The sequence below is a fragment of the Nelusetta ayraudi genome, unplaced genomic scaffold (assembly GCF_046127955.1).
Source record: "Nelusetta ayraudi isolate G7.1 ecotype Tasmania unplaced genomic scaffold, CSIRO-AGI_Nayr_v1 ptg000135l, whole genome shotgun sequence".
NCBI lineage: Eukaryota > Metazoa > Chordata > Actinopteri > Tetraodontiformes > Monacanthidae > Nelusetta > Nelusetta ayraudi.
In genome coordinates this window covers 20,801,779-20,829,080 of record NW_027466185.1, presented here as the reverse complement: position 1 = coordinate 20,829,080, position 27,302 = coordinate 20,801,779, and the positions used below count along the sequence as shown (strand labels likewise).

The window sequence follows — 27,302 nt, the reverse complement described above, 5'->3', positions numbered from 1 at the left end:
AAAACATGGTGCAGCTGTTTTTCATTTAATGTGTGTTGCCCTTTCATGAAACCACAATATAGTGTATATTTTACATTAATATATGTTGGGCTTTTAGTTTTGTTTAATTGAAAGGCTTTGAAGAAAACTATTCAGCAACTAAAACAATGTCATTAAAAAAACATAAATGTATAAAGTTTTATGAATAACAAACGTCGTTAAATACTATTTTCGATTTAAATCTGTTAACGCTAGCTTTAGCAGAAACAAAAGCGGAAGTAGATTAAGCGAAAGCGGAAGTAAGTGTCAGTCAGCGTTCCCTGTTCTTGCTTCTGGTACTCTTTGGTGAGCCGGGAGCAAAGTGAGTGAGTGAGTACGCCGTGTGGTGAGGCTGCGGAGGCTCCAGACCAGGGGCTGTTCGGCAACACCTCAACAGGACACTTTGGATCGTTCTTGTCACCCTTGTGTGGAGTTATCATTTTATCGTCCAGGAGAAAACGAAACAAACAAACAAACAAAAAAATCATGACGGGGGAGACGAGCAGAGTGGTAAATAAAAACCGACCTCTATCCTTAGTAAATGCCTTAGCGTTAGCTTGCTGGTCATTGGTTAGCTGGACAAATTAGCAGCAGAAAAGGTCAACTGACAATGCGATGCGCTGATAATAAAACTGCATTTTTTTTAAAAAACATGTCATCAAATGTAACTGTCGTATGCGGTTCATCACGGAGATATTTGCCGTACGCGCATACAAATCGGCTGCAGTTGTTGACAGCCGGGAGTGCGCCTCAAGCACAAACGACCCGAATTTACTACTTGCTCCGTGTAACGTGTGCGAGTGTTAAAGCACTGCGGCGGTTAGATGCTCAACTGAATCTCTCGGTGGCGGTGACGGGAAACACGTTTCGGGCTAATTTTAGTTTGTGACACACAGTTTTGTTTTGACACCTCGGTGCTCAGGTCCTGTGTCAACATGGGAGACGCTGTGTCCCTCACATGCAGACGGCCAACAAAAACACGAGTGTGCCGTGAGTGCACCGCTGCTGGCCTTGGTGCGCGCGCGGGGGGGCGCGCACACACACACACACACACACACACACACACACACACACACACACACACGCACGCACACACGCACGCACCAGAGATGATGGGATGGGATAAACATGTTCTTTTAACGTCAGTTGAAAACGAAGAAAAGTGTCACAACCAAATATGTCTGACGTCCTCTTTGTTGAAGTGACTCTTGATACACTGAAAATGAAAGAAATGAAAAACACCTTCTTCTTTTTTTTTTTTTTTCGAGTACTAACAGTTACTGCTGTTTAAAAGTAACTTAGAGTTGTGTTGTTTTTTTTAACCAGACAGGAAGGGAGTGAATCAGTCAGTTGTTGTCGTCGTCGTAGTCGTCTTCGTGGTTTAAACAAAAACATCTCAGACATTCTATCGCACTGCAACCTGTCATTAAATTGATTAAGCTCAAAGGGTGTGGCCTGGTCGTATCTGCCGGTTTTGAACAGCAACTTTCCTCAGATCAGCAATGCTATAATACATCAAACTGGTATATTGCGACACATTCAAATGTGACAACCAACCCCAAAGTGCGTTATCTTGTCTGTCAGAAAAGCCCACAACTGACAGTTATAGTCATCTCTATGCACCGATATCGGATATTGGTGCCGATACCGGGGATGAGTACTCCACTTGTGCTTGTAAAGTACATGCCGATACCATGACACCGATACCAGTTGTACGTGTACACATGTGACAATTTTTGTTAAATTTGTGTGTTTGTGCTACAGTGAAACTTGTGAAAGTCACCCCGTGTTCTAGAACAGGCATGGGCAAACTACGGCCCGGGGCCCATATGTGGCCTGTTAAGCTTTTCAAGCCGGCCCGCCAAACTTGAAGAAGTTACATTGATAGTAAGTCATAAAATAGCTGCATTTCATCCATTTTTGTTCAGTGTTTTAAGAGTCATTTCAATAAAGAGCTCAACACTGTGGGGCTTCAAAGACACACATTTTGTTGTAAAGCTTTTGTTCATTTTCAGTAGACATTGAAGCACGTTTTCTACATTTCCCATGGCATATTACTTTTACTTCTTCTGCCGCATTATCCGGGGTCGGGTCGCGGGGGCAGCAGCCTCAGCAGAGATGCCCAGGCCTCCGTGGCCCCAGTCACCTCCTCCAGCTCATCCGGTGGGACCCCAAGGCGTTCCCAGGCCAGCCGGGAGACATAGTCCCTCCAGCGTGTCCTGGGTCTTCCCCGAGGCCTCCTCCCGGCCTCCTTTGAGTTGGGCCACCAAAACACTCCATCCATCTGCTTGCTGCTCCGGCGCCTCTGTCAAATTTTAGAACCCACTGTGGCCTACGAGTCAAAAAGTTTGCCCAACCCTGTTCTAGAAAAACATGCTGAGGAATAATGTTCGAGGAACAGAACCTCTTTGGGAAAACTCAATAGAAATAAAAGTAATGCTATAATGTGTAATGGCCTCAGTGAGTACTTGGTACCGGTATCAGTGAGTAGCGACGGTGAGCCGATGGATAAGAAAAGCCGGTTTCAGCTTCGTCTACTTTATAAAAAAAAATGGGAACGGCCCGAACCCGGTTGACTTCCAGGGAAACGCTGGCGGACTGACAGATCTCACCCGTTTCTGCCTCTCCAGCTGCGGCTGTGTTTGCACCACACCTGGCTGCTCCAGAGGAGGAACCACTCTCACCCCTTCTCCTCGCTGCAGACGACCAGGTCCTTCAGCTCGTCCAGGTATGCTTACAGCGAGAGAGAACCTTCTTTTTAGCATTGGCATGCTATTGGTTTGTTTTGTTTTGGTTTATCGTTGATGAATATCTTTGACACAAGGTGGCAGCAGTTGGTAAAAGCACATTTATTGGGGTCCACTGTAGGTACGAGGAAGAGGAGGGGACGTGGGAGAGCACAAAGTGTTTCACTCAAATGTCATGGCAATTGTCTATATTACCTCAACGATTGCAGCTTGAACCGATCCAAGTTTTCTGTTTGCAGCCAGAGACGGAAGGTCCGGTCCATTCTGGACATTTGCTTGTCTTTCTTTTTCAAAATAAAGCCAACTCTGTCCAAAAATTCTGCGTCTGCCATCTCATGTCTGGTGGAAAACTTTGTGCTCTCCCACTTCATGTGCTCCTCCTCTTCCTCTCACCTCTGCCCCCGGTATATGTGCTTTTATCAACTGCTGCCACCTTGTGTCAAAAATCATAATCAACGCAAAGTCTAAACAATGAAAAACAAGAACATGCCAACACTAAATAAAACCGCTCTTATTGTACCCATTTGCAACTTTCAAATCAATTCTCCCATCCCTTCCTGAATGGACTCCCCCCGCTTGTGCCTCCAGTAGGGGGCAGCGCAGAGGGCTGCTGCGGAAAGCTCTCGCCGGCATCTGTGTCGCCGTCCCAGTGGCGGTGGGGGTGAAGTACGCCGTGTCTCCGCCGAGGGAGAGGAGGAAGATGAGGATCGTGGTGGAAGGCTTCGGCCGCTTGTTCAGGTTGGTTCGGACGTCCGGATTGATTCATTTAGCCCTTAGGCGTCAATCTCTGGCCCGCGGGGCCAAATATAATCACACGATGGACCAAATTTTGGCAGAGCCGAGCGATACAGAATCACTGCTAGGGCTGGCCTGTTGCTATTATACAGCACATGTAGCACTAACAAGATATTATTATGACTTCATTGGTTTGTTGTTGTCATCTGCAATATATAACGTAAAGAACGTGGCGCCAACACGTTCGATTGTTCAATAACTGAATACCGGTAGTTGACTAGTTAGTTAAGTTGTGGTGGGTAAATGTGGGTCCTGAGACTCCACCAGTTGAGAACCACTGGTGGTGGTGGTGCCATCTGGCCTCCTCCTTGCTGGTGGAGCCTCTCTGTGTTTAATTTGGATTACCAAAAATGTTGGGGTTTTTTTTTTTCCTAGTGAATTTGTGTAATTAAAGACACATATTTGTATTTTGCCAAGTCAGTTTCAATTCAGCAGATCCAGTAGACCTCCACATGCCCCGCCCACTGAAGATGATGATTGAAGTGGCTCAACAGGCAGGCAATTGAATTTTTGTCTTTGGAGCTACTCTGTAACCCACACACTGTTGACTGTCCATCACGTTGCAACACTGGAACTCACATTTCAAGCCGCGCCTCGGGTTCTCTTTGTCTTCTGCCTGATTGTCTAAATTATTTAAAAAAATGTATGGATCTCACTCGCCCACTTGTTACATTTGTTCTGTTATTGTGATTGTTGTCATGAAAAAACTTGGATTAGCAATTATATTTTCATATCCTCACTTGCTGTGGACTTTGTATTGTACTCAAGAGAAAATGTCTGTACACTTGCTTCTCCAAATAAACAATAAATTACAAAAACGTGATTTCCTCTTCTCCCCAGGTCGCTTTCTGTGGGCATCTTCATCTCTGTGGATTACTGGTGGACCACCAATGTGGCTGTGCGTGGACTCCATGAGGTAAGGCTGAACCACTGCTCCACAGACTTTCAGGGCCGATGGCAAGTTTTGGGCTTTTTTTTTTTTTTTAAAGAAAGCTCGTCCTGCAAAGAGAGACGAGAGGAGGCCAGGAAGCTGGAACTCCAGACCTCCTTTTGTCATCCAGCATTTCTATAAAAATAAAATAAAATAAAAATAAAGCTCAGGGCGACAGAAGTGATGAATTGGCATTAGATAAGATGGACCTTTAATGATTACCATGTGTGTTGGTGTTTGACCTTGACGGTTAAGTACCATTTGAAAGGACGTCCTTTCGTTATCAGGGAACACCGCTGATAACCCGAAAACCCTGAAAACGAGCCGCATCACTGGGATTTCAATTCTGAAATTTTTACACAGGTTCGAAACAGAAAGCTTTAAAATTGTGGGATAAAATGAGCATCGCGTCACTCAGTTGGCACCACACAAGTTTTTTTTGTTGTTTTATTTGTACCATACTGACGACAGTCACGTCTCACGGGTCATTGCCTAGCAACAACACTGGTTATTGTCATTAAAAGTATAAACATCCAATAATAACTCACTGGTCATTACTACTGCTGATTACAAATTTTTTTGTGCTGCAGTTGGAAAATGAAGAGAAACTGTAGTATTGAGTAGCAAAGCTGTTCAATAAAAAAAAAAAAATCCAGATGCTCACCAAGGCCTTATTATTTTCTCACAACGTTTTTAATTTTTGGGAAATTATCTACAAATGTATTGTTTCATTAATGTAAAAAAAAAAAGAAGTAATTTTTACTTTTTACTGAAGTACATTTCAGAAACTGTACTTTCTTACTTTTACTTAAGTCAAGGAGTTGAATCTGCACTTTTAACACTTTTTCACGCAAGTATCCTTCGTTACATAGTTACTTAAGTCCAGAATGTGAATACTTTTGACCCCTGCGCTCACTGCTGCCCTCCCCGGTGCCAGAGCAGCCCATCCTACGCCAGCAAGATGTCGGCCTGCCACCAGAGGGCGGCGGACCACATTGTGGAGGGCGCGCTGCGGAACGGCGGCATATACATTAAGCTGGGCCAGGGCCTGTGCTCCTTCAACCACCTGCTGCCCCTGGAGTACATCCGCACCCTGCAGATCCTGGAGGACAAGGCCTTGAACAGGAGGTACAGGGAGGTGAGACCACGCAGAGCCGGGGGACGGACGGTCGGACTCTCAGCACGGCGTGAAACTTTCTCACGGCTTATTCTGGGATCTCTCCCGCCAGGTGGACGCGCTCTTCCAGGAAGACTTCGACAAGAGCCCGCCGGAGCTCTTCAAAACGTTCGACTACGAGCCCATCGCCGCCGCCAGCCTGGCGCAGGTCCACAGGGCGGAGCTGCACGACGGGACCCCCGTGGCGGTGAAGGTGGGCCGCCGAGACCCCGAGACCGCCTGTTAGTTTATGGTTAGAGAAGACTGAGATGAGCAAAGTCAGGTCAGTTTCAGGAGACGGGGTGAAACTAGACACTTGTAGTAGTCGGCAAAGTGTGACTGTTTTATTATCTTACCGAATTATAAAGCAGTTTTCTGCATTAATACACACAAGCAAGTGAAGTAGCTACTGCCTTTATTTTGCATTCCTATCTTATAAGTGATGGATTTGGGTTGGTGTAGATCAGGGGTGGGGAAACCTTTTGACTGGTGGGGCCAAAATGGGCTCTTAAGATTTGACAGAGGGGGCCGGAGCAGCAGCAGATGGATGGAGGGATTCAGTCACCCACCTCATAGGATGGAAAAATATGTCATGGGATGTGTAGAAACCGTGTGCTTTTTTTAATGGTAAAATAGACTGCACTTACAATGGCCTCTCATTCACCCATTCACACTCCAATGGGTGGCTGCAGCCATGCAATGCGCTGCCAAACCCCATTGGGAGCAATTTAGGGTGAAGTGTCTTGCCCAAAGACACAACGACAGGATTTCAACCGCCAACCTTTCGGTCATTGGACAACCCGCTCTACCTCCTGAGCCGCAGTCGTCCCGACCCACTGATTTTGTTCATTTTCAACAGAAAATGAACCAAATCAGTGTCTTGGATGCCCCATGGTATTTTGCTCTTTATTGAAACGACTCTTAAATCACTGAAAGAATGGATGAAATACAGCTATTTTATGGCTTACTCACTATTCGAGTCATTTCTTCAAGTAGAAGTCATAAGCAGCCCTGCACTAGAAAATCCAGGGGTGAGAATTCTTCAGGTTGGTGGTAACCGTTGATCAGTCCCAAACTCCAAAGGGGATAAAAGGCCACGTTAAGTAAATAGCACAGCGCCGCTGACGGCTAACGCAATCAAGGGCTCCGACTTCAATTCCCTCTTGGGTTCATTGATCCGAACAAACAAACAAACAAACAAACAAACAAACAAACAAACAGGCCACCACCGCCGTGGTGTGGTAATCTCTTTTTCGCCGGATTAGGTTCAGACTCGTTATTGTCTGTGATTCTGATCCCACAGGTGCAGTACATTGATCTCAGGGACCGCTTCGACGGAGACATCCGAACCATCGAGATCCTGCTGGACATCGTTAAGTTCATGCACCCCAGCTTCGGGTTCCGATGGGTGCTCAAGGTGCCGAGACGTTCTTATTTCACTTCTTCCTTTCCCTGCCGGCTGCACGCGGCCGAATGCGGACCGCTGGCGGCCACTTTGTTAGGCTTCCCAAAGTGGTCGGTGTATTGTTTTACATACAAGGGTTGTGCTTCCTGACTCAATGATTTCTCTTTTTGTTGGGACCCTTCTCTGTAAAGCCTAGCGATGGTTTTGATGTGGTGAAAATCCCAGTCGATCAGCAGAAGTCCAGTCTGAGAAAGACTCAGATCGGGACGTCTCGTTTAAAGGTCCAGTGTAATATTTGGCCTGATTTAAGATTTTTACATTGGTAAAATCTCCATAAATACATTAATGAAAGTATATACTCACAGTACAATAAACGTCATTTAGTTGTCCTACCCTTAGAACGCTTCTCGTATATTTAACGATACACATAGAGCAATAAGGCTCTTGCTCCTAGTTAGCTGCCATCTTGTGCCACTATAATTTCAAGAAAGCCCAAAACACGAAACGCGCTGTCAGATTGGCTTCCTTCAATAACGGGTTCTGCTGAAAGATTTCACACACCAGAACTTCGAATTCCCGTTTTTAATCCTCATTCCGATGCTCGATTTGAACTTCGGCAAAGACAGCGAGCAGTTGCGGTATCGTAATCGTAATAAAGTGCCCCGCCCCCGTCAGGACCTGAAGGAAACGTTGGCGCAAGAGCTGGACTTCGAGAACGAGGGCAGGAATTCCGAGCGCTGCGCCGAGGAGCTGAAGCACTTTGCCTTCGTCTCCGTCCCCAAAGTCTTCTGGGAGCACACGAGCAAGGTGAGCCTCCGAAAAATAATAAAACAAAATAAATAAATAAATAAATAAATAAATAAAAAAATCCCGAGCACGCAGCTGTTTCAGCGGCGCTGAAGCCCCTGTTCTGTCTGCCTCCCTCTCGGAAAAACGCAGAGGGTTTTGACCGCCGAGTTCTGCGACGGCTGCAAAATCAACAACGTGGAGGAAATCAAGAGGCAGGGGCTGAGCTTGAAAGACGTGAGTCGAAAAACAACAACAACGACAAAACGGCAATACGGCAACGGAGTCGCTCACTGTTCGATATGTTGCTCACCGCCTCCTCCACCGTCTTCCAGACTGCAGACAAGCTAATCCGGACGTTTGCTGAGCAGATATTCTACACCGGCTTCATCCACGCCGACCCTCATCCTGGAAACGGTGGGTTTCAATTGAGTGAAATCGGAGAATTTTTCATGGCACGCCTGGCTTTAGCTCACGGTACGCCAGTGTATCGGACAACACTAGCTGCGTTTCCATTGCCCCTACAGTTGCGCAAAGACCTAAATATCGCAATAAAAAAAAAACTGGTCATCGAAACACTGAAACGAAAAACATCTCAAATGTCACTGAAAGGTTTTCACGCTCTCATGAGGTGAAGTGTCAGTGAAACACTTTTTTTTTTCCGCATTTACACGTCACATGACCAGTTCACTTCAAGTGAAAATGGCGCGTTGTGTTTGGACGGAGGAGGAAACAGATTTTTTTTTTTTAAACAAGTAATCAAAGAGAAAAATAGAACCTGCATTCTTGACAGCAAACAATGGTGTGAAGTGCACCATTCAATAGTGTGCTTTGGTGTGCTTAGCCAACCATGAATTAACGGTCCAGTCTTTAAAGCAGATCAGACTATTATGGATGTTTTTTTTTTTTTTTTTGCAGTGTTGGTGAGACGGGGTCGCGACAACAAGGCCGAGTTGGTGCTCCTAGATCACGGCCTGTATGAATACCTCAGTCAGCGGTAAGATTATTAATAGGGAAATATGACCTTGTGGGAATGCTAAGCTAGCTTCTCTGACTGCCAACTCTTTCACCGTAGCGATCGAGCGGCCCTTTGCAAGCTGTGGAGGTCCATCGTTCTGAGGGACGAGGCGGCCATGGAAAAGTATTCCAACACGCTCGGGGTCAAAGGTGACTCTACAATTTCAGCGCAACTTGTTACACAAAACACATATAGGGGAGGGGAAAAAAATAATTTCTTAGATTAATCGCGATTATGACATTGCCAGTTATGAAATGATTTACAAATTTAAAAAAAAATGTTTTTTTCAATAAGGCCAGAACTCATCCGCGGTATGTTGCATGCTTTGGAGCCACGATACGTCGTCCCAACTCAAGGTACTTTTAGAGATAAAGTCATTCCTGCACTTTACAACGAGGCCAAAACGGAAGTTGTTGAGTCACTGAAAAAGGCAGGTAGGGCGGCTCTACCGTGGACATCGATTTCCACAGATTCCTATGTCACCCTAACTGCTCGCTTCATCAACAATGAGTGTGAGCTGAATCAATAAAAGATAATAGAAAGTAAATTGGTCTATTCAATATGGATCATTAGAAAGCACTTGGTTTATTAATCACACAGTAAGGGGGGGAAAAATTTAAATCTAAATATTGTGATAATCGCGATGAATTGAATCGTAGCCCTCTGACTCAGAATCGAATTGAATCGTCGGGTACCTTGCGATCCCCACCCCTACGTACATACTGTACATGTAGAATATAAAACAGAAAAAAATAATACAATAGAAATCCACCTACCCGTGCTCTCCACATCGGCAGAGTACTTCCTGTTCTGCGAGATGCTGCTGCAGCGGCCCATCAACATGGGCCAGCTGGGCCTGTCCAACGTCCTGAGCGGCGAGGAGACGGCCTACATGCGCGAGATGGCCACCGAGCGCTTCGCCAGCATCATGCAGGTGCTCAAGTCCATGCCGCGGCCCATGCTGCTCGTCTTCCGCAACATCAACACGGTGCGCAGCATCAACATCACGCTGGGGGCGCCGGTTGACCGCTACTTTGTCATGGCCAAGAGGTGAGTGAGCGCGAGTACTACAATTGGAAGGTGAACTTCTTTCTTGATCTTCTTGGCAGGGTTGAAGGTTTTCCAAAAACTTCTATCTCACTTTTTCGTGTAGCGCGGTGCGAGGATGGGGCAAGATCCAGGCCGAGAGGACGGGGATGCTGCCGCGGCTCTGGCTCTTCCGCTGGGCGAGGAGCACGTGGGAGGGCGTCAAGTTCGAGGTGGCCCTGAGGTAACGACCGTTAACCGCTCGGTGGCAAAACAAAATACGGAAGCGGGGTTTTAACGACGCCTCTTCGGCAGGTGGGAGATGACCACGATGAGCCTGACGCGCTCTGTCCTGAGGCTGCTGTCCTACCTGGGGCTCGTCGCCCTGGACGCCGAGGTGTACGAGTACCTCAGATAGCGGACTGTTTCTACGAAGACGCTCAGTTCCGCTGGACACCAGGAGGGGGTGGTGATAGTTTCTTTCCCCAGCAGGAAGAACGATCTCAACCGCATGGAAATCAAGCGGTTTTAAACTTAAAATAATGACTATTTAACTGAAATCCTCATATCGGATTGATTTGACGTTCAAAAGTGATTTAAACTGCAGTTTGTTTAGAAGACGGGTAGCACACATAGGGCAGCGGAGTTCACAGCAGGTCCTCGAAGGACTCTAGAGGACCTATCAAAGGATTCCACTGCAAAACATTTCACCCACGTCTTCCTGCCTTTTATTCTTTTTAATCCACGCGATGACAGAATGTTTTAGAATTCAATCTTGATTTTTATTGCCAAGGAAGTTTTTGATGTTGGTCTTGACTCGTCCGCTAAGTAGCCTAAAATTGTTCAGTATTCTTGGTTTGGTGTACTGTGTTGGGGGAGGGAGGGGAGGGGGGGGTCATCCTTTTTATTTCAGCAATTACTGTGATGATTATACTTGTGAGAAACATAAAAAGTCAGTCCTCCATTTCAACAAATGTGTTTTTAAAAATAATATTTATCATTAATGAAAGGCTCTACCTCTTGTTTTGTTTTTTTTGTTTTGTTTTTTAAAGGAAACCGTTTTCTTCGGTTAAGTTCATATACAAGCTTTCTTTTTAAAATCAAAATAAGGATATTGTGTATTTTTTACTAATAAAATAAACTATGTATAAATTGCTTTTTGTTTAAACCTCAAATTGTTGCATGTTTTTATTTTTTGTATCTAAAAAAAACCATCAAAACAAGCAGCTGCACACAAATCTGGTGTAAATTATTTTTTACTGATTTCTTTTTTTTGTACAAAATATTCCTAGAAAACATGATTGCAGTCGTTCATGTCTGCCAAATGAACAAAATGAGGTTTGCACAAATCAAAACACTTTCTGGGCTCAACGTAAAAACAGCATTCAGTGCCGGGGTTTTGCGGGAATGTGGCTCTCAGAAATGAGCTGTGACTCTGTCGATCTCGAGAAGATCTTCCAGGATCTGGTGACGGGAGCAAGGAAAAGAAACGATTTTTGCAGGAGATCTAATAAAGTCCCTATGATATGTTTAAATAATAGAATGCTGACGGCTCTAAAAACACATCTGTGGGTGGCGCGCTTACTATGTCCTGAGTGGTGCCGATCTTCTTGGCCAGGTCGCTGCGCTCCATGGTGCTGAGGTGCAGGTACTTGCTGAGCAGCTCCCCATCCAGGATGTTCCTCACGACGTTCTGCAAACTCCGCCTGTCGGCGTGCATCATCCTGGAAAGCGTCAAGCAGAACTTGAGTTTTGCACACAAGTTCTAATTGGAAAAAGACTCGGACCAACTTGACAAAGACGAGAAACGCAAAGGAAATGAAGTTTTCTGTCTTCACATGCGTAGAAAAAAAAAAAAGAGGCTATCCTCCGCACAAACCTGAAGGCCTTGGGGTTGAGGCCAGCGTGGTGAGGCAGCATGGTGTTCAGGGCGTTTTGCAACATGAGCAGACGACGGTAGGTCTTCTCCTGCATGGGGAGCAGCAGGCCGATCCCTCCGTCAAGGGTCGCTGCGGAAACCAAGCCGTCGAGATTAAACGGGAACCTGAACCGTCCTTAACGCCGCCGCATCCTCGGCACGAATGTTGCATTTTCGCTTTATTTTGATTCGCCATAAAGGTCAAGTGCGTGAAATTTGGCTCGATTTATGATACACTGCCCATAAACACTTTAATTAAAATGTACACTTGCAGTACAATAGTTTTCCTACCCACAGAATGTTTTTTATTTATATGTAAGAATAAACATAAAGCAAGGGCCTGGCTCCCAGTTAGCTGCCATCTTGCACCACCATATTTCTGAGGTTCTTTCTGGTGTGGAGAATCCAGCTCGCCTGACAGTGCGTTTCGTAATTTTGTGTGTGCAGGCGACTGTATTTCACTGGCAGGATCAGGGGAGGGAAGGTCAGCGAAAAAGCACTGCAATCCAATATATGTATATGTACATATAATATATACATATATATATATATATATATATATATATATATATAAATAAAGGTATCAATTTTACTTCCTTAAATTTTCTGTTAAGGAAATGTTGAAAAGCAGTTAGAAAGCCTTAGCAAAATAATAGATATTTCTTAAATTGCAATAGTTGTCCGTTGCTAAATGTCACGACCGGTTAAGTTAAGGCGCTGCAGCCTCGACTTACCAAACCAGGTGATGTGCTTGTTGTCCCACGTCAGAGCTTTTTTGCTGCTGCCGTCCAGGGCTCCTCTGCACGGCATCCTCCAGAAGGTGTTGATGTTCGCCCCGGCGTTGAAGTCCGCCCGCCTCAGCAGCCGCATCCCCCCGAAGCTCTCCTTGGCTAAAAAAAAAAGAAGAAAGATACAAGTTAGAACGGTTCCAGCGACCACACGCTGAGCAAGTCGAGCAAGTCGAGCAAGTGTGCCGCGTCGTGTCGTTGCTGCAGCGACGTCCACGTACCTTCGGGCAAATACATGTAAACGTAGAGGTTCTTGTCTCGATCAGACACTGAATGGAAGAGAAAAAGAAGGTTGGCAGGAACGTTTTCTTTCAAATGATTCCAAACGGGGGTTCTGAGGACGCCGCACAACTTACCCAAGAATCCTAGCTGGTTGTTGTCCACCATGAATTCGATGCTGTAGACCTCCAGGGGCTTTGCATCCTGTGGGGACGTCAAAAATAAAAGTTGACTATCGACAGATCTCCTGAAAAAAAACCCAAAAAAGTGGGCATTTGCGGCGGTTGTCGTGACTCCCTCACCCTGCTGACGAGCGACAGGGTCTTGCTCGACTCCTGGTAGCGGAGCAGCGAGATGCTCTTCATCAGGTCGGCGGCCAGGATGAAATTCTTGATGCTGAACATCTGGTGGATGTGGAGCTGGGTGTCGATGAAGGCCATGCCCGTCAGGTCGTTGTCCTTCAGCACCCAGAGGAAAATCTGCGGCAGCGCCATGGGAGTCATCAGGTTTCACTTGTGCGCACTTCCATTTTGTCGGCAAACAGTATTTCTGTTTTATTTCTGACTTTTAATCTGGTACAAGAGCAGTTTTGGATAGTTCCAAGACTGAGATGTCTCAGTGTGTGCCTTCCTTCCACGGTGAGAAATCACGGTCAAAAACGTAAAACCTTTTTTTAAGATACAATGAATTACATTGTAAAACAAATGGAATTAGAGAAAGATAAGTCGTCACATACCCTCTGTGATTTAGATGGATAAAGATCTCAGTCATTTGAATAAAATAATCTTATTTCTATAAACGTCATTGGATCTTTTTTTTTGAAGATATTTTATTTCCACGGGCCCCTTGCAATTACTACAGCTGACCATTAGGGGCCCTCAGACCCCCGGTAGAGAAACACCGCTCTAGTGAAATTTCAACGCAAAACAGATTATACTCCCCCTAGTGGTCAAACATATCTCTAAGGCAAAGGCAAAGGCAGCCCCTGCACAAGAGGAGGAACTCCATCTATTTTCACTTCAGACGAAGGTTTAAAGGTTTGCGCGGCCGTGATATGAAAGAGTTGCAAACCTTCTGCCCGATGGCTGACACCAGGTACCCGTTGCAGTGGCACAGCGCCGTCACCGGCCCCTTCTGCTCCTTCTCGTACAGCACTTTGAACTTGTTCTTGGTGAGCGGCTGGCCCGGCTCGGGCACCACCTCGATCACGTCCAGGATCAGGATCTGGCCAAGAGAAAGGGAAACCCTCTTACGTGCATTGCTGTCGTTTGATTTTTTTTATTTATACACTACCAGTCAAAAGTTTGGACAAACCTTCTCATGCATTTTTTTTTTTTTTTTTTTTATCTTTACAACTTTCTGCACTGCAGATAGACACTGAAGACATCAAATATATGAGCAAGATATGTGTAATTACGCAGCAAGAAAATAAGTAATATAATAATGTTTTTTATGAAAGGTGGCTCTTTTGAAGAATTGAAATATAAAATGTGTTCGTTATTTTACACTTTTATTGTTTCCTACATAATTCCATGCGTGTTCATACGCAGTTTTGGTGCCTCCAGTGAGAAACTGCAATGTCAACAGTCACGATACTGAAAGAAAAGACATTAAAGTCATAGTCCAAACTATTGACTGGTAGTGTAGATTACGTATAGATTCCAATCAGTGCTGCTCACTCTGCCCCTGCAGGTGACCTCCTCTCCCTGCATCAGGCACGTCCCCGCCGCGATGTAACCCTTCAGGCCCGAGACAGTCTCCTGACTCCTCAGCGCCACCGTCTTCATGCAGGTCACGTGCTCCCACTCCTCCAGGTCGATCCTACGGCGAGGAAGCGGGCAGGAAAGTCATCAAAACTGACTTAAAAAAAAAAAAACTACAACTCATATGCATGTGAATTACAATGCACGATTAACTGTGGAAAAGTTGCTTGTCAGTGTCAGAAACATCCCAAATATAATGGCTACTTCAGTGTGAGCTGCTACTCCCAGCGCAGTAATCTAATCTGTGCAACCCTATGAAAATTTGGCCCTTTGATTTATGCATGCGTCATAATCCATCGATCTCTGCACGAAGCTGCTCAGATAACCAACTTAAGAGCTTCACTACCTTTCAGAAGGGGTGCAAAGTGCTTGACAGTTTTAACTCTATGGCTGGGTATTGTTATTTTTTTATGATGTCAATTTCAATACCGGCTCCAGGACATTTTTTTTTTTTTTTTATACGCCAGATGTTTTAAAAACCAATTGAAACAAAAAAATCACAGCACAAAACCTTTATTTTGCATTCACTGCTGATTCAGAACAGGATTTCCTCCAAATCAAGTTTGCTGTAATCCCGTCCTTTGCACACATTAGGCACAAATGTTGCATTGTGCTCAATGTTGATCCCCCTTACTGAAGAGGAGCCACACGTTTGACTTCTTTGGCATGACGCTAATTCACTGCAACGCAATCAAAGGTTTTCGGGTGCCTTTATGGCGTGAAAGTCAATCGCCAGCGAGATTAGATCTTCATGCCAAATGATTACCAGCTCGGGGACGATTTACTTTCTTGGATATTGAAATTTTGGCACTGAAAGATTATTCATTTTTCCAATATTTGACAGGATTGGAGGACTGTAGAATTATTATGGATTACATATTGTCAGTTTTTAACTAAATTTTCTCCTGCATTTTACTTGGTCTTTTATTCGTCGCTGTGAGGTCAATGATGCTTGTACTGTAGTGCAGTAAATACGGTGACTCTCGGTTCTGTGAACTTTTTGTACCGTTTACTATGTATGCATTTTATACGTTTGTGTTCTTATTTTGCTGTGGACCCTAGGAAGATTAGCGACCACAGCTGGGGAAGTTAAGGGGTTAATCGGTCTTTTGCACATCTGCTCTTGTTTGTTTGTTTTATATGGATTGACTTGAACGTTTCTTGTAATTACTGGATGTTTTCTTTTTGTTTTGTTTTGTTTTTAGTGCTGCAACATGATGTCTATACAGAATAAAGAATAAAGAATGGAGCATTTCGGGTTTGGTGCGAGAACAATATTGAAGTTCAGTATCCAGCCACGACAGGACATCAACAACCTGAACAACATATTTCAGAAAACAAAAAAACAAACAAAATAAAGAATTTGACGCTGAGGAAACGGATCTCCTTACCGTGTGTTGGGAATGGCCTCCCAGCTGACCGGGGAGATGAGCTGGATGGAGAACTTCTCTTGTTGGGGATTGATGTAACGCTCGTCTGCAGCGGCACATTTTTTTTTTTTTTACATTATAAATAAGTACCACACGGTATATATAGTAAATACACTAGCAGTCAAAAGTTTGGACACACCCTATGAAATGAATGTATTTTCTTTCATTCTAATGACTATTGACATTGAAGTTTCTCACTGAAGGCATCAAAACTACATATGAACACACATGGAATTATGTAGGAAACAATTAAAAGCGTCAAATAACTCAAACAAGTTTTATATTTCAATTCTTCAAAATAGCCACCTTTCATAAAAAGCATATTTAGAGTTATTTATTAAGGTGTTTCTCTTTGCTTCAGAATTACACATATCTTGCTCATATATTTGATGTCTTCAGTGTCTATCTGCAATGCAGAAAGTTAATAAAGATAAAGAAAAACATTGCATTAGATAGTGTGTCCAAACTTTTGACTGGTAGTGTATATTACATATGAATATAAAGCGCGCGTCGGTGGGCTGACCTCGGTCGATGATCTCGTACTCCTTCTCCTCGCCAGTCATCCTGGGGATGCGCGTGCAGGGCTCCTTCACGCTAGTGCACACGGCGTACACCTAAGAGCCCAAACCCCCGAAAAACCCCACAATCACACGGAGCACATCAAAGGCTAATGGCTTCAAAGTCGCTCCGTCAACTTTTTTTTTCCTCTCTTTCTTCAGCCGGGGAAGAAAACTTTTAAGGCCGGGAGGCTTTTTTTTCCAGCGGAAAACTTTTTTCAAAGCGCCGCGATCGATACGCTCCTATTTTGCATGGTGTTACGCGAGGCCGTACGCGTTTCGGGGGGTTTGCGAAATGTGCCGCGGCTGTGAAAGGAGGTTGAGAGGGGGCCTCACCTTGGATTCCACGTGGTACGAGACGTAGTGCACGGTGCATCGGAGGGGGATTTTACGGACGGGCCAGGGGGCGTCGTAGGAGAGGTAGGTGGGCAGGACACTGATCCTCAGCTCCCCCTGGTGGGAACATGCAGAACATATTTACACGCCGCTAAATACAAATGGGGGTCATGTTCATCTAAACTTCGCAAGAATTTGAAGTTGTTGTTTTTTTTATTCACCTAAGCACATATTTTGCACGTCTTACAAACTTGACATAGTAACAACACCAACTATTGAGATAAATGATTTAATAGAGACACAATGTACCCAAATGTAGTTAACGGGACGCAAAATAGCAAGTCATCCAATTTTACCAAATACCTCCTGTTGCTTAACTCTGTTAAAGCAACATAATGATGATTGATAGTGAAATATATAAATATAAATACACATTATGTATACATGTATATATATATATATATATGTATATATATATATATATATATATATATATATATATATATATATGTATATATATATATATATATATACACACACATACATAGTTTTTTTTTTCTGAGCCACAGACCACCATGACACAGTACACACAGGTTTGCTTTGTATCCAATTACACAACTTGACAACAAATCCTACTGACTACAAATATTGTGATGTCAAAACTCATTGACCCTGAATGATTAAACACTCCGCCTCCCGCTGGCTCGTTTGGGTTAAAGTTAGAGTGCAGGTTATTGCAGTGCGCAGTTTGTCAATCAGGGACTGAGGGAGGCTGGTCGAAAAAAAGCAAAGAAGAATTTTGGAGTCACCATAGTAGGATAAGTACTACCCAATGAAAACTATTTTCAAACTCAATCAAGTGGAATTTTTTTCTACTTTTTTCCCTGAAGTCACCACCCAAATTTATATTTATTTATTAATTATTTACCAATTTATTTAATCTTTTGCAATAATAAACCCAGTTTACAACTTTCAAATAAAAAAAGGACCGAGTATCAGGCGGTTAGGTTACCTGCTTGTTGAAGTAGAGGAACCCTTTGGGGCAGTTGATGTTATGGAAGGGCGAGAAAGACTCGATGGCGCCGTCGATGCTCATGGGGTGAAGCCTCATGGCTCCTCTGGACGTGACCAGCATCCAGTGCGGCGACGGGCCGCAGATGAACACCTGCAGTGACGGGAGGCCAGAGCGCAAAAAAACCAAAAAACAAATGAAGCGTGAGAAAAAAGTTAAAATTCTGGTCTTGTAATAATAAAGCACAAAAAAATAAATAAAAGAAAGAGTCAGAAGGCCATGCCTTCTCTCCTCACCCCGGAGTATCCCGAGATATCCTCAAAGTATCTGAATCTGGCGATCCGACTTTTGGCGCCCGAGCTGTCCTCTGAGGCTCCGCTCTCCGCCTTCTTATCCTTTTTAAGCTTTGATTTCTTCTCTCTGAAGTTGATGTTGTGGGGTACCTGGGCGGAACGGAGCGGAGCGAGTTAATATTCGCTTCACCTGAACGCAACGCACTCGACTTCATTTTTTTTTCAGTTTCAGAGAGAGACTCACTTTCTTAAAGCGCACTTTCAGGTTGTTCTGAGGCTGCTGCTGATCGTAGGGAAAGGCTTCGTAGATCAGGAGCTCCTGCTCCACGTGGACCTGGGGAGGAAAAGATGGGGGGGAAAAAGAAATGTAGGTCATGCTTCTCTCTCTCGAAGTGAAACACGAATATGAAACCAGGCCCCCACAGGATCCAACATGGCGGCCCGTGCATTTTGATAAGAGTTGTTCGCTGGCGTACACGCCGATAAAGTCTATATTTTGATTATTTATTCATATGCATATTTAAATCTACATTACTGAAGCATATTGCTGCCACACTAGAAAAAAAAACAGTGCTCAGTATCACGTTACAACGTAAAACACTATGACGTTTATCCATGACAATTTTCACGTTATTTCGTCAAAGTTTCATATTTTTACGTGATACTTTTCACGAAATAACGTGGTAGTTTCATGTTTTTACGTGACGATTTTCCATGTTACAACGAGGAACTATCACGTTATTTCGTCAAAGTTTCATGCTTTTTTATGATACTTTTTACGTTAAAACGTGAAACTACTTAATTTTATTTTTATTTTTACGTGAAAAGATTCGCGTTTTTACGTGATACTGTTCTGTACTGCGGTCTTATAGGAAAAAAATGCATTTTGGTAGCATTAGATTTTGTGGCTGCAGTACCTCGAGTGGCCACTGGAAAATCTAAATCGAGAAAAAGCACGGGAAGCGCCACCATATTGGAAGCCCGGCATTCAGTCCTTACAACTCATCCATGTGGGAAACGTGTCAGTGGAAGAACTCACCAGCAGGTACGGCCTGCTGCGGTTGTAGCCGAGCGACACCAGCGCCACCTCCTTGACCAGGGGGATCTCTCCCTGCCGAGTCACCTCCTCCTTCTTCCCGTCCCCCTGGGTCGCAGACTGGCCGGACGAGCTGTCGACCAGCACTCTCTGCCCGACCGGGAAGTTCTTCACCAGGAACACCAGGCGCCACTCCGGCAGCTGGTAGATCTGCTCAGAAAAGAAGGAAAATAAAAGGACGTCCAGAAGGTGCAGCTGGATGATTGTTGAGGCGCCGTTCTCTCCCGTCTCGCACCTCCATGACGCCGTTTTCCCTGATGATCATGCACCAGTGGCTGGGCTCCGCCTTGCCGGAGCTCCCGTCGCTGAACATCGGGTGCCCAAAGCTGCGGCTCAAGTCGTCCTTGGAGGGCGTGGCGCCGGCGTTGGAGTCCCCGTACAGCATCTCCTCCTCGTCGTCGACCACGTTGCTGCATAGATAGATAAGCAGATAGAAAAGAATGTCTTTATTAATCCTACATTGGGGAAATGATTAACTGAAAAGAAAATAAAGAAATAAAAAAAAATTAAACATTTGTAGACTAAGACAGAAAAAAAACATTTTTAATGAATATTCTATTACTTAAATAGATAGATAGATTGAAATTCACATTTCTAGTAGCTTGACAGGGGAACTAGTGTAATCAAAGGCATGCAAAGACCCAAACTATTGTATAAAGAGATAAAAAAGTACGGTATAAAAAAAATAAAAATACAAATAACATAAAAATAAAACAAAATATAGAATCTGATGCTTCCTGAAGATATCTGTATATAAATAATATACACTGAAGTTATGCATAATGACATTCTGTGACATACAGTTGTGCAATGGCAGTTTTTACACACTAAGAGAGCAAGATGGTCAGTTATAGTAAGAGACACGGCATCCGAGGGGAACCCGTTTTTCGACGTCCCACCTGAGGTCCTGGATGATGGTCTCGGCCTCGGAGTGACTGACGATCGCGTCCTCCTTGGCCGAGCAGCTCGCTTTGTTCTCGATGGTGAACATCCCGCTCATGTCCCTGTACGCGCACAGCGCGATGATGCGCGATTGCTGCCGGATGGGAGACAAGTTACTCGACTTAGTGTTTCTCAAACCACTGCGCCGCAGCACACTAGCGTAAGACAATCGCTGCTGAGCGATATTTGAGAGGTTTTTTCGAAGTTTAGGTATTTCCACTACCAGTTTGTTATTGCGATATTTAGGTTTTGTGCAATTCTAGGGGTCGTGGAAATGCAGCTAATGTCAGAAACGATCACGAGACGAAACGATCACCAGTGTACTCACAGCGGGGATGGTCGGTTTCTGCAGGGCCAGCCGGTGCGTCTTCCCCATGTAGGAGTCGGTTTTCAGCACAAACATGGTGACCACGCCCTCCGCCGTCATGATGACCACGTAGGGGTCGGCCACGGAGCAGTGCACTATGGGTGAGCCCAGGTCGACGGGGATGAAGTGAAGCTGTGTGACTGAGGAAGGAAATTGTTTGGAGAAAAGACCAACAAAGCATAAATCATGTGTAGTGACATAGAATGAAAGCAGCTACTTTGTTCATAATTTCTAATCAGCTTCTACCTCCTTCCAGCAGCCGAATCCCCATGGGGGAGACCTGGATGATGTATTTGTTCTCGCCGATGTTGCCGGCGAACACTGTGGGTCCCTGCGTGGCGAAACCACTCGTGTCCAACTCCATGATCTCCTGGCCAGTCTGAAGAATCTGCACCCGGAGCACACACTCTTTTTATTCACATTGCAAACACATAAACAGTAGGACGTTTTTCCGGGGCTGCACCGATACCATTTTTTACTGAACGAGTACTGTACGAGTAAGAGTACTGTACTCGTACTACCACAGGTCAGTCCTGCCGGCCATTACACAGAATAGGATTACTTTGACATTCCTCAGCATGTTTTTCTAGAACATGAGGCGACTATCACAAGTTTCACTGCATGCATGCACAACTGGTATCAGTGTTGTGGTATCGGCAAGTGTCTTGTAAGTAGAATACTCAACTCTGGTATCGGTACCGATACTGGTATTGCTATCAGTGCATTTTTTAAATTCTCGATCTTTTTAAAAGACTAAACATTAAACACTGGATGTCTGTCTATTTTTTTTTTTTTTACCATGGTTGATTCCTCCCGGCTCAGAATGAGGAAGCCGTGCCTCTTTGGATCCTCCTCAGGGGACGACTCTGCCTTCTCCTCTACGTCTTTTTGCTTCTCCTCCTTCTCCTTCTCTCCCTCCTCTCCTTCCTCGCCCGTATCTGCCCCTTCCTCCGACTCGCTGCTCTTTTCCGCCTGGTGATGGAAGCGACAACGTCTCAGGTTTGGAAAAGGTGCTGCTAAAAAAAGGGGGGAGGAGATGCAGCGCAAGTTCGGTACCTTCTTTTCCTCCTTGACCTCGCTGGAAATGACCGTCCACATGTCGTGGCAGCCAGGCAACTCAAACGTGGTCACCACTTGCGGCCGAATGCTTCGCTGAGGACAGAATCAGCACGGGTCAAAAGCGGAGCCAGAGGAACTTTGAAAAGTTTGCAACAAGGAAACAAAATGAAGTGTGTCTCTGGGGTGTTTACAGGCCACTCCGTCGACCTCTGAGGCAGCCCTGGTAGACCCAGATCTTTATTGTAGCACCAAGCCTGAACCTGTGGCAGACGGCCCTTGCGACCACAGGTGTTATGGATGGTGCGTTCAAATGTTAAGTCGCACACGAGAAAAAAAACTGGAATCCCTCCGCCCCTGACGGGGTGGGAGGGTTTACCTGGAGGACGGACAGCGCGCCGTTCTTGCCGTAACCGGAGCACACCACCACTTCCAAGTCCGGCTCGGGATTGTTCTGGAACTGCGCGCGAGAAGCGGGTCGCAAAGGTTAAAATGAATTAGGGCTGCAACAAACGATTGAACACGTAATCGATCACGACGACTAATCCGTTGCAGCCCTAAAATGAATAATTCATTTTATTGGTGGGAGCCCTGCTTAACACTCAAGGTCACCGTATAAAAGTCAAAAGAGTAAAAATCAAACAGTTTACCTCTTCAGACAAGAAGGCAGGCTCCCCCATTGAGGCGTTTGCACAGGGTCCGATGTTGAGTATGCTGTCGCAGACCTGCGACAGAAGAGAATTTCTTACTCGTCACCTTCTGCGAAAACCATGTGACACAAAGACAATGGCGTGCACCGTTCTTCTTCACCTCGAAGGAGTAGGTGGTCAGCAGGGTGCCTGACTGGGCTTCGCTTCCGTACACTTCGATCTCGTCCACCTCATCTGACGAGACAAAGACACCCATAGTTTGGATGCACTGATGCCATTTTTTTTTTTTTCCCCAAACGAGTACAAGTACTTGCATTTCAGTACTCACCGATACTAAAGATACTAAGTACTGAAGAAGGCCATTACACATTATATAATTACTTTGATTTTTTTTCCCATAGATGTTCTGTTATTTGAACAACATTCCTCAGCATGTTTTCCGAGAACATGATGCGACTGTCACAAGTTTCACTGCAGTACAAACACATATTTAACAAAATTGTCACACACATACACTACCAGTCAAAAGTTTGGACACACTATCTAATGCAATGTTTTTTCTTTATCTTTAGTAACTTTCTACACTGTAGATACAGTAAATACTGAAGACATCAAATATATGAGCAAGATATATGTAATTATGCAGCAAAGAAAAACAAGTTAAAACAACTTAAAGAACTCTAATTATGCTTTGTATGAAAGGTGGCTATTTTACAGAATTAAAATATAAAACATTTTTGAGTTATTTTACACTTTTATTGTTTCCTACATAATTCCATTTGTGTTCATGCGTAGTTTTGATGCCTTCAGTGAGAAACTGTAATGTCAATAGTCATGCGAATGAAAGAAAAGACATTCAATTCTTAGGGTGCGTCCAAACTTTGACTGGTAGTGTACATATACAAGTATTAGCATGTATTTTACGAGTATGCGTAGAGTACTCAGCCTTAGTAATGGTACAGATACCCGATTTCCTACTATCCCTACTTAAATCACATTGTCATTTGTCATATTGTGCCACAAAGAAAAAGAAAATCCAAGAGCACCTGTCCAGTTAGTGGAGGAATCTACCCGCTTCTTTTTGCTTGGTGGCTCCTCCTGGAAAAGAAGATTCCTGAGTTACTGAGTGTATCGCAAAAAAAAACTGCCTAAATTTAAACTTACTGCAGAGACTACAGAAGCGTCATCAAAAATGTGTCTCCCACTGCTCAACAATGAAAAAGACTGAATTGAAAAAGCCATACTTGTCTGTCCTCTTTTTCTTTGTCATGCTTATCTCGGCCCTCCTCCACTGGCGCCTCCTGGACCTTCTCGGTGTACTTGAGGAGCAGAGAGTTTCCCAGGCGGGAGCCGAGGAAAACGTAGCCTGGCTCCATGGTGACCATCTGGAGGGGGGATGGGGGGGTGAAGACCAGAGGCATCAGATTGGGTGAGGAGGGCATCTGATTCCCTGTCTGATTCCCTGTACTTATTTGCTTTTGTTTAAAGTGTAACAAAAATGGTTTAATTGCATCCCATTTTAAAATACGAGCCCAAAAAAGCAAGAGCATTGCATTCATTATCAGACGCACAATGCAGCAAAAACAAAAAGTGAAAGAAAACATTCTGAATTTGAACCATATTTACCGTTTTCTAAAGCTTTTCACTACTTGTCACTTGTGAAGTTTGCTAAAAATAGCTGTTTTCAACAAAATAAAGCATTTCCCTTCCCGATGTTTGCGACGAGCGGAACTTACGCAGGTGGTGAGGACGCTGGCGGCGGCTTTGTCAAAGTGGAACGCTCGCACGCTTCTCATGCCGTCGGTGATGAGGGTCAGCACGTAACTGCAAGACAGCGAGTGAGCGTGAGTCCCAAACCGTTCACTCTCACCCGCACGACCATCGTCTGAGCGACTTACATTTCCCCTCCTTTCAGCGAGATGACCATTTTGTCGTAAGCGATGAAGTCGGACTGGGAGCAGTCGAGGGTGATCCTCACTTCGTCCTGCATCCCTGAGGAACGAAAGAACAAATCCACGGATGACGAGAGTCACGTTTCCACTGCGCGTCAGGTTCACAGATATTGGTGAAGGTTTGTGGGTGAGAGTGCTTACGCAGAGGAAACGCGGTGGTTCCGTTTGTCTGGGAATTGAGGGAGACTCCGTACGGAGGGACGCTTTGGTTTAGATACAACAACGAATTCACGGCAAACACCACGACACCACCTGAAAGAAATCAATGCGCAAGACCGGGATCACGAGAAGGACTCACATGGGCTTTTTGGTTTCACAGCTTTGCAGCGAGAACCCTCCAAACTCACCAATGGGCTTGGGGACGGCCATGACCTGCGTGCAGTCAAAGGGCAGGTTGCTGAGCGACCAGATGACCGGATGAACCTTCTGCATGATGTTGAGGGAGATGGCCACGATGCTGCACGTGTCCTGTCGCACGGCCACACGCCTGCCCGCACAGTCAAGAGACGTTCACATCAAAATGTGGTCTTCACCGCAGCGGAGAAGCTGCAAAGCTTGGGGCATTTATTCACAAAAAAGGGGTTGTTGACTGACCCTGGCCACGTCTGGTTGGGCTCAAACAGGATGAGCAGCGTCGGCTCGTAGTAGCCGTGGAGGAACTTCATGTCGATGATGTTCAGCAGCTTCTCGTCCAGCTCGCGGACGTCGATGAGGTAGCTGGGTAGGAAGCTGGACTTTGGTCTGCGTGAGACAAAAGAAAAACAACAAAAAATAAATGTGGATGTTGATTGTGTTAACGCAGCCGTACTGAGCAAACCTTCAGAAATGTAACGCTGTTTTTACTTGTCAACTTTCTACTAAATCCTTTTAGGTAAGAATTAAATAGTACCATCCTCCCCAAACACTCCACCAGTGAAGGGAAGAAAAATATTTTACTGTACAGAACATAGTGAAGGAAAGAGAAAACGTGTGAGCATACCCTTCTCCAACTCCCGCCTCCTGCTCATCAGTGAGCGTGTCCTTCCTGAACGGCAGCACCACGAGCTTGGTGCCGTAAACGAGCATCACGGCACAGCGATTCTCTGGGTCCACGCGGACAATGGGGATATGCACGTTCTGCACGAAACCGTCCTGCAAAAACAGAGAATGAAACAATTATGTTACATTTGTGCTTTTGGACAGGGACAGAAAGCACAAACACATTCACAGGAGTTAAAATACATATTTATTTTTCTTATACTGCATACTCTGAGCTCGGGCTCCTCGAAATAATGAAGAGACAGCGTCTTCAGGTCGTGCGTCCCTGGATCGTACTCCACGACAGAAAGCTGGTGGGAGGATAAATGCAATCAGAGCTCGGTTGAAAACTATTTTGGGTGGTTGGGGCTTTAATCCCGCAGGATAATCGATCGTACCTTGGCATCTTTGAAACTGAGCAGCAGGGCGTCTCGATTGGCTCCGACCAGCTGCACGCTGGCCATGGACATGACATTGCCAAAGAGGGAGAAGGACGCCACCTGCTCCAGCTTCTCCTTCCGTGCTTTGGAATCTGCAGAAGAAAGAAAACCAGGAGCTAGACAGACATGAGTGCATTGTGTAAGTTTGCATGTAAACCAGGTGTATGAGGCACAGCCATACCTGTGGGCTTGTCGGATTTTGTGGTACTCTGAAAGGGAAACACAAAATAGGGCTCGTCACAAAAGATAGTTTTTAACAGTGAGAGGCGATGATGAAACGATCCCGAGTGCAGGCGAGGTTACCTCGACATCGTGGATGATCCTGTACACGAAGAGCTGAGACGTCCCGGCCACCACCAGGTTCTTCTCCTTGCTGGAGATGAAGTTGCAGTAGACGGAAAACTCCACCGCGGTGGGAGTGTGAGCTTGTCTGTACACCGCGTACATCGTGGAGGGGACACCTCAGCCTCTGACAAAGACAGGTAACATGACAGTTAATTTGGCTTCTGGTTGAATAAATGATTTAAAACAAGAGGATTCGTGAACTTCTACGTCTAATACACCGAGAAGCGATTTTCAGACGAACCCAAACGTCATTCAATCATATTTCTCAAGTATACGTTATTATTTTTTTAGTTGGGTTTAGGTGAACTCTATCATTCAAGCATGTGCCTAAATTATGACTATCCATATGGCTTCCTTGGATTCGGATTCACAAATACACACCCTAAGTTAGTTTATAGAAATGTTTCTCGGGAGCCCAGGTTAAATGATGCTTTTACGGAAAACGCGTGATGTTGTTTCGAGGCGAGTTAGAATACACGACCAATTCCCATTTATAAAGTAAAGTGTCCCTAACTTCTACGTCCTAGGGTTATAACCAGTGTCCTTCCTAATAATGTATCGTCTCCAAACAAATGAATGGCAAGAGCATGAGCAGCGGCGTTAGCAATAGTGTTTGTAGCTAACATGCTAAGCTGGCATGGCAAGACGACAGGTCCAAGTCTAGTTTATTTGCCTTCCGTGAATAAAAGTTGTCCACGTACCTATATCAAACACGCTATCAGAATTTGCAGATTTATTTTTGTTTCTTCCGTGTGCACAGAAATGTCATATTTTCCGCGTAAATGAGGTCATGTTCACATCCAAAACACCGTTGCGCTAGCAGCTTTGACGTAGCGCCGCAGCTCTCTTCTTCGCCTTGTCTTTATTGTGCAGGCTTGCTGTTCCGGAGTGTGATGCTGCCCCCCACAGTTCAAATAAAAAATAAAATATACAAAACCTACATTAAATAAGGGAACCACACCAGTCTGAAAAAGTTACAAGTTTTTGTCGCAATAACTGTGTGTAATAATTAAACCAAATTTCCTCAAATATTCTTGTACCTTGAAAACAACAACAACTATGGTTTGAAAAAACGTTGTCTTCTATTTTTCTGGGAGTTATTATTGTCCCATATATCTCTCAAAAATTCCTGGAGAAAATATTTTAAATATCTAAGACATTTTTCTAAAATATAACCCAACCTGGCTGAAGAAGCTCTTTATTCTAACAGAAGAGATGCTTACAATGCCCTAATCCACT

The 27,302-nt window shown here is 44.7% G+C and overlaps 2 protein-coding genes across 5 annotated transcripts; one reads left to right on the top strand and one right to left on the bottom strand.

The window, feature by feature from the left end:
* Positions 1-354: 354 nt before the first annotated feature.
* On the top strand, positions 355-11,037 carry adck5 (aarF domain containing kinase 5). Of its 4 annotated transcripts, none has more exons than XM_076011856.1 (15): positions 355-528; positions 2,649-2,746; positions 3,357-3,503; positions 4,401-4,476; positions 5,429-5,629; positions 5,721-5,861; positions 6,951-7,064; positions 7,728-7,859; positions 7,992-8,075; positions 8,174-8,255; positions 8,757-8,835; positions 8,914-9,005; positions 9,654-9,906; positions 10,010-10,126; positions 10,198-11,037. In XM_076011856.1, exons 1-15 carry the CDS (start codon positions 505-507, stop codon positions 10,298-10,300), a joined length of 1,743 nt encoding a protein of 580 aa, XP_075867971.1. In that variant the 5' UTR covers positions 355-504; the 3' UTR covers positions 10,301-11,037. The 4 variants fall into 4 exon arrangements, with proteins under 4 accessions (XP_075867971.1, XP_075867972.1, XP_075867970.1 ...); XM_076011855.1 differs by having other exon boundaries at positions 356-528; positions 3,354-3,503; XM_076011857.1 differs by lacking the exons at positions 8,757-8,835; positions 8,914-9,005 and having other exon boundaries at positions 3,354-3,503.
* Positions 11,038-11,147: 110 nt separating this feature from the next.
* Positions 11,148-26,911, bottom strand: cpsf1 (cleavage and polyadenylation specific factor 1). The gene is made up of 38 exons (XM_076011848.1): positions 26,765-26,911; positions 26,022-26,187; positions 25,900-25,927; positions 25,677-25,810; positions 25,509-25,589; positions 25,241-25,392; positions 24,856-25,002; positions 24,609-24,748; positions 24,403-24,513; positions 24,208-24,301; positions 24,046-24,133; positions 23,554-23,694; positions 23,356-23,407; positions 22,470-22,543; positions 22,310-22,384; positions 22,039-22,119; positions 21,660-21,755; positions 21,402-21,575; positions 20,850-20,991; positions 20,565-20,743; positions 20,194-20,330; positions 19,530-19,704; positions 19,238-19,444; positions 18,443-18,532; positions 18,202-18,348; positions 17,906-18,058; positions 16,894-17,010; positions 16,524-16,614; positions 15,962-16,046; positions 14,487-14,628; positions 13,879-14,031; positions 13,110-13,286; positions 12,945-13,011; positions 12,810-12,857; positions 12,535-12,690; positions 11,762-11,891; positions 11,468-11,606; positions 11,148-11,346 (listed from the first exon to the last, which is right to left on the bottom strand). Exons 2-38 carry the CDS (start codon positions 26,163-26,165, stop codon positions 11,299-11,301), a joined length of 4,395 nt encoding a protein of 1,464 aa, XP_075867963.1. The 5' UTR covers positions 26,166-26,187; positions 26,765-26,911; the 3' UTR covers positions 11,148-11,298.
* Positions 26,912-27,302: the final 391 nt, after the last annotated feature.